Source organism: Chelonoidis abingdonii, chromosome 9 (genome assembly GCF_003597395.2).
Source record: "Chelonoidis abingdonii isolate Lonesome George chromosome 9, CheloAbing_2.0, whole genome shotgun sequence".
In the NCBI taxonomy this organism is placed as follows: Eukaryota; Metazoa; Chordata; order Testudines; family Testudinidae; genus Chelonoidis; species Chelonoidis abingdonii.
In genome coordinates this window covers 10,984,243-10,990,308 of record NC_133777.1, presented here as the reverse complement: position 1 = coordinate 10,990,308, position 6,066 = coordinate 10,984,243, and the positions used below count along the sequence as shown (strand labels likewise).

Genomic DNA, 6,066 nt, shown 5'->3' with positions numbered 1-6,066 from the left:
GCTCCTCCTCGCCTGACCCTTAGGGTCTGGGAGGAGAGAGACAGACCCGACACCCCTCCTCCTGCGCCCCACCCTCCCTTGGGCGAGGGGGAAGAGCAGACCCTGACACCCCCTTCCTCCTGCGCCCGGCTCCCTTGGGTCTAGGGGAAGCGACAAGCACCGCGACACCCCCTCCTCCTAGCGCCCGGCCTCCCTTGGGTCTAGGGGGGAAGAGAGACAAGACCCCGACACCCCCTCCTCCTTCGCGCTGGCACCTTGGGTGGTGGGGGGAAGACAGACCCCAACACCCCCTCCGCCTGTGCCTGGCACCTGTGGGTGTGGTGGGGAAGACAGACCCGGACACCCCCTTTCCTCCTGCGCCTGGCACCCTTAGGTCTGGGGAGGGAGAGAGACAGACCCCGACACCCCCTCCTCCTGCGCCCGCCTCCCGTGGATGGGCGGTGGTGGGGAAAAAGGGGGGGGGAAGGGGGAGAGACAGCCCCAGCTCCCGGGCGAAGCAGCCCTCCACAGCCCCCCAGCCCAGCCCACCCCCGTCCCGTACCTGTGCCAACTCCCCCCGAGCCTGCGGGCACCTCCCCGTCCATCTCGCCAGCGGTCATGTGAGCCCGGGCTCCCAGCGGCCTCCCTCCCCTTCCTCCTCAGCGCCCGCCCGTCTGAGGGGGCGGAGCGGAGCGGAGGCCGGAGAGTCCGACTCCGCCTGCGCTAGTCGGGCTGAGGGGAGCGTCCGGGGCTGTTGGGCCTTGTGGGTTGAGAAGTGAAGGGGCATGGGGGTTCCCAGGCAGGGAGGGGGCCCAGAGAGGGGAGATGGGGACACCCATACCTCGGCTTTCTGATGCAACACCATTATGGTGCGTGGTCCTGCCACAACACAACATGGTGATGTTCTGGCTGGAGCACATCACATCCAGACATCTTTGTATTCCAGCTAAATGCCATCCTATCACAACGTGACAATGGCCCTGGTTTAGCAGAGCACTTAACACACCCACTTAAATTTCATGGCTTGAAGATAATTTTGGGACACATCAGCTTTCTCACAGTCAACCTTGTTAAATTCAAAAATACTAGAACAGGTGGTAATCTCTGTCTGCTGACTGAGGGTCTTGGAGTACTGTAAAAGCAGTTAAATTTTAATATTGATTCATAATAAATAATTAAGACATCATAAAGGTAGAAAAAACATTATATAGGTGACCGGTCCCACAACCAGTTACCTCACAGAGACAGACTTTGCTGGAAGGTAGAACCAACATTGTACTGGAAACCAGAAGGGGATACTATATATCTCTACCCCAATATAACGCTGTCCTCAGGAGCCAAAAAAATCTTACTGCATTATAGGTGAAACGGCATTATATCAAACTTCTTTGATCTGCCGAAGTGCGAAGCCCGGTCCCCCCAGAGCGCTGCTTTATCGCGTTATAGCTGAATTTGTGTTATATCAGATTGCGTTATATTGGGCTAGAGGTGTATAAAGTGGTTGGTCTCCAGAATGGCTACTAGAGATATAAACTTCCTTCCAGATATCACCACACATACTATGAGAAACAAATTAAGCAGACAAATAAGTTGGTATCAATAATTAATTGAAAAGTTCAGCCCCTTCAGTGCTGTCGGTACCTGTAGTTGATGTCAAAGTGGGCTAAATTTCCTTACCTCAACAGCCTTGCCCTTTGAGAGACTGCAGGAAAACTTTTGGTTTTTGATGTTGTTGCAGAGACTAAATTTTTGTTAATGGCATAGAAGTTTTGTTGCTGTCTGATCACACAATCAGAAAGTTCCCCAATGTCCCTAAAATTCAACATTTTCAATAAAATGTTTTGCTTTCTAGCCACTGTAAACCTATGATGCACGTCAACTTCTATGCAACACCACTGTAAACAACAAACTGAAATAAATACCTAATGTCTTTTCCAAAGGTATTGGGAAAATATTGTATCAATAGTCATACAGTTTTCATTCTAATACAGTAGAGACTGTTTGTATGCTTCATGCATCATAAAGCATACAAACATTAGAAACTTGTCATACAGATGTATTTTCTAAAGGTACATCAGATGAGGATTTCAGACATGCATAACTTCATCTTACCTTACTAATAGCTCTTTCTCAGTCTGGAACTATATGGCTGATTCTACTATGAATAAATAAGACATATTGCATAATGGTCTTTGTGAAAACACATCCAAGAAAGCAGAGGGAATGTAAAATTTAATGTTGATGAATTCTGAATCTTCTCATTACAATGCTACCAACCTACAGTGCAGTAATACTTTTCACTTTTAATTTACAAACCACTGTACATACATTCACTAATTAATCTTCATTTTACTTCTGCAAGATAGGTAATTAGTATCCCCATTATTACAGAGGGAAACTGAGACATAGAAAGATACTTTACTAAGGGAGACTTGTAGACCTTGATAATCATGAGCATGCTCCTCTCCCTTGGATTGTTTTCATACTGCTTCCCCACCCAAAAGATGTGAATGACCCAAAAATTCTCCTTTTCCTTCTCCTTCTCGCCCTAGCCCTTCTTACACTGTGCTCCCCCAATAAAATAGGAAGCAGAGTAAAACTGACTATTCAATTAAAAGAATACAGCACAGATACCCCATCTTCTTAACAAACCAGTAGGATTATCTTGAAGCTGATAAGCCCTTTTCTGTACAGGTTGATAGGAATGGGTTGAGGATATCTGAGCTGCTAGGCCATTTGTACTTTTCATAGACAGGAAGGGAAGAGGGAGTTGTGAATGTTCAGCACTTCTAAAAATCAAGCCCCATGCTCTTTTCTGTGTAGATATACAGTATAATTTGGAAACAAAATGTACAGCAGAATCATTTAGCCATAAGTCTTGGATTGTATTTATCTTTGTAAACTATTATTATACCCAAATACAAATATGACATTCTGCATTTAGAATTATTGGAGAGAGGGGAAAAAAAAGATTTGGGTCATTTGCACCATGGAGATGGCAGGGGCCAATGAGCTCAATGCTACAAACATAGTGGGTATTTACCTACATTTTCCTGTATGCAGAGAGTTTACATGATCAGCCCCAACTGTCAGTACTTAAAACCTTGAGCATTAGAAACTACCCCACTGTGACACACCAGTGTACAATCCAGACTAATAAGTAGCTGTGTCATCCCTGCTCTCTAACCTGGGGTACCCTTTACAATGCTTTGCTGCTTTAGCCCAGTCTGGACTGCTCATAAACAGCTTCCAGCAAGCAAATTACTGCTGGCTATGTCTCTGTTTGTGCTGTAGCTAGCCAACCACACCTTGGCTCATACCAACCTCAGTTATACTGCAGGGTGACCCCAACTCACTCTTAGTCTTAAATTTCCCCCTCTCCCCAATAAATGTATGTCCTGTACTGCCCAGCCTTCTCCTGGACAATTCAGGTTGTATGTTTGCGTTATTGCTTTAATAGAAATAATATGCACATACTTGACATTCCAAACAGAGTTTCCCAAACACTTCAGTTTAAACAACTGCATTAGATAAAACAAGTTTATTAAGTACAAAGAGATAGGCTTTAAGGGACTACAAGTAATGAGGAATAAGTCAGAAATGGTTAAAAAAAATAAAAGATAAAATGCAACTGGTCCCCAACTTAACAAATTATGTTAAATTCAAAGCAAAGTTTTCTCACCACATGTTCTCAACAGTCTTATTAACTAAACTTCTTATCTCAGGACCCCTTCTGCAGTTCAGTGGCAGCTTTCTTTATCTGCTCTGGTGCAGTGAATCAATGGACAGAGAGACAGGGAGGACACATTGGAGTGTTTGTTCCTTCTTTTTATAGTGTCAGTTCCCCTCTTGGAAATCATCCCTGCTGAGATTCAAGAAACAGACAGTCTATGGAGAAGGATGTTCCCTTCTGCTTTTCCTCACCTGTTTGAGGTTTCTTTGTCTACCCTTCCTGCCTGATGATGCTATTTGCTACTTAAATGCAAATTAAGCAGAGCACAAAATCCTTTATTTGAGACAGACCTGTTTGCCAGGTTTGGAACATGTTAATAACATTATACAGGGAAATCTTATAACTTCAGATACAATGTTGCCACATGCATTTTATCAGAACAATATGGACCAGCAAATTATGAGTTTTCAGATTATACCTCACAAGGAATATTTTATACAAAGATTATTACAACAGTGTGTAGGGTGTGGACACAGGGGTACATTCTGTCACACTCACCCAATCCTGAAACTGCTGATTAAGGATAGAAAGAGAGACAATGAAAAAGAAGTGAAAAACAGCTGGCATATGGGCAGCAGAGCAGTTTCAATAGAAATTAAAAGAAATAGAAGAGAAGCTGAAAGTTATTGCAAATGAAGGGGGACTGCAGAGGCAAAGAGAGGGGGAAAAGGTCATGTGTTTAATCCAAGTGGTAACAAAAGAAAGAATGGTTAGTTTGAAGATAGCTCTGCTCCATCCCCAGCACCTTCACTTAATGTTGCTGCAAATTAAAGTCAAGATCTTGATATGCAAATCAACAATTTAACTGAAAAAAAAAATTATTGGATCCCTCATTGCATACAAATAGCCCATTCTAAATTTCCTTCTTTAAGAGCTTCAGGGCTAGATCCTCAAAGTTATTTACATGCCGAAATACCATTGAGGATTGGGGCCCAGAGGAAAATATGTAACTGCCAAATAAATACTGTAGCTCCTCACTTAAAGTCATCCCAGTTAATGTTGTGTCACTGTTACCTTGCTGATCAATTAGGGAACATGCTCATTTAAAGCTGTGCAATGCTCCCTTCTAACTTCGTTTGGCAGCCACCTGCTTTGTCTACTGCTTGCAGGAAGAGCAGCCCCTTGCAGCTAGTTGATGGGGGCTTGGAATCAGAGTGGATTGGCAGCTCCCCCTATCAGCTCCCCACTCTGCTAAGTTTCCTGTGCTGCAGCCACCCAGCAGCAATTGCAGCTGTTCCTTCCCCCATTGCCATGTACTGCTCCTGCTCTCTGCCTTAGAGCTGCTCCCTGAGACTCCTGCTTGTGGGGGAGAGAGGAGGAAGAGGGGGTCTAATATCAGGGTGCCCCTTCCTCCCTGCACCCCACTCACCCCACCTTCCATAGAGCAGGAGAGGACACATCAGGGCTCAGAACAGAGGGAGCTTGCAGCAGTTAGTCTCAGCCATCTGATCTAAGTAACAAGGCAGTGTACTTAAGGGGGAAATGCACATCTCTCTCTCTCACACACACACACACACACACATACTCCTTCCCTCCATTCCTGCTGCCTTGTAGTGAGAGAGTTAACCCTTGAGCACTCAGCCAATTGCTAGTTCATAATTTAGCAGTAAGGGAAATATCCCGCCCTCTGACTCCTCCACCTCAACCAAGCCTCAACCAGTATTAAATTGCTTGTTTAAAACTTATATTGTGTGTGTATATATATATAAAATATTGTCTTGTCTGGTGAAAAAAATTTCCCTGGAACCTAACCCCCTCATTTACATTAATTCTTATGAGGAAATTGGATTCGCTTAACATTATTTTGCTTAAAGTAGCATTTTTCAGGAACATAACTACAACATTAAGTGAGGAGTTACTGTACACCAAGTCAGATAGATTAGAGAGGAGTTAGAGCGACATCTTGTGACTAGTTTGCAAAATAACAAATCTGGATTTCTTGATTTTTCCCCCTCAAGTTTCTTCTCCTAAATGTCACTTTAAAATTGAGAAGATATCCACAATCAACTCTAAGGCCCATGTTCACATCCTGACTTATATATGCCACTCTGAATACATCATACTGTGGCACAAACTTCAAACGGTATTTTACATTTTTTTCCCTTTGGTCTTAGGCCTGAAGAGTTCCTACCAGAATTTACATGGCTTCTTGGCAGGTAATGCACCCATAAATAATAGGTGGGCTTGCTCAGAAAATCATTTGCTGATCACCTCTGTAAGAAATGTGGGAATTAAAGGGGCAACACACTGAAATTTAAAACCCAATATTGTTACAAATGACACTTAAAGACCATGGAAAAGAGCTTAGAGAAAAATTATTTTTCTCTAGTTTTCCAGTTTTATGTTATGACTTT

General features: G+C 43.8%; 1 protein-coding gene across 2 annotated transcripts in view; it reads right to left on the bottom strand.

The window, feature by feature from the left end:
* SNX8 (sorting nexin 8) overlaps window positions 1-1,678 on the bottom strand; it is a 33,230-nt gene extending 31,552 nt beyond the window's left edge. Inside the window, exon 1 of one of the 2 annotated variants that reach the window (XM_032794101.2) lies at window positions 1,657-1,678. Coding sequence is in view for 1 of the 2 variants with exons in the window: in XM_032794098.2 (XP_032649989.1) it covers window positions 542-599 (58 nt within the window). In the remaining variant the exon portion in view is untranslated. Of the gene's footprint in view, window positions 1-541; window positions 626-1,656 lie in introns of those variants that run through there. The other variant, XM_032794098.2, reaches the window with a different exon arrangement.
* Window positions 1,679-6,066: the final 4,388 nt, after the last annotated feature.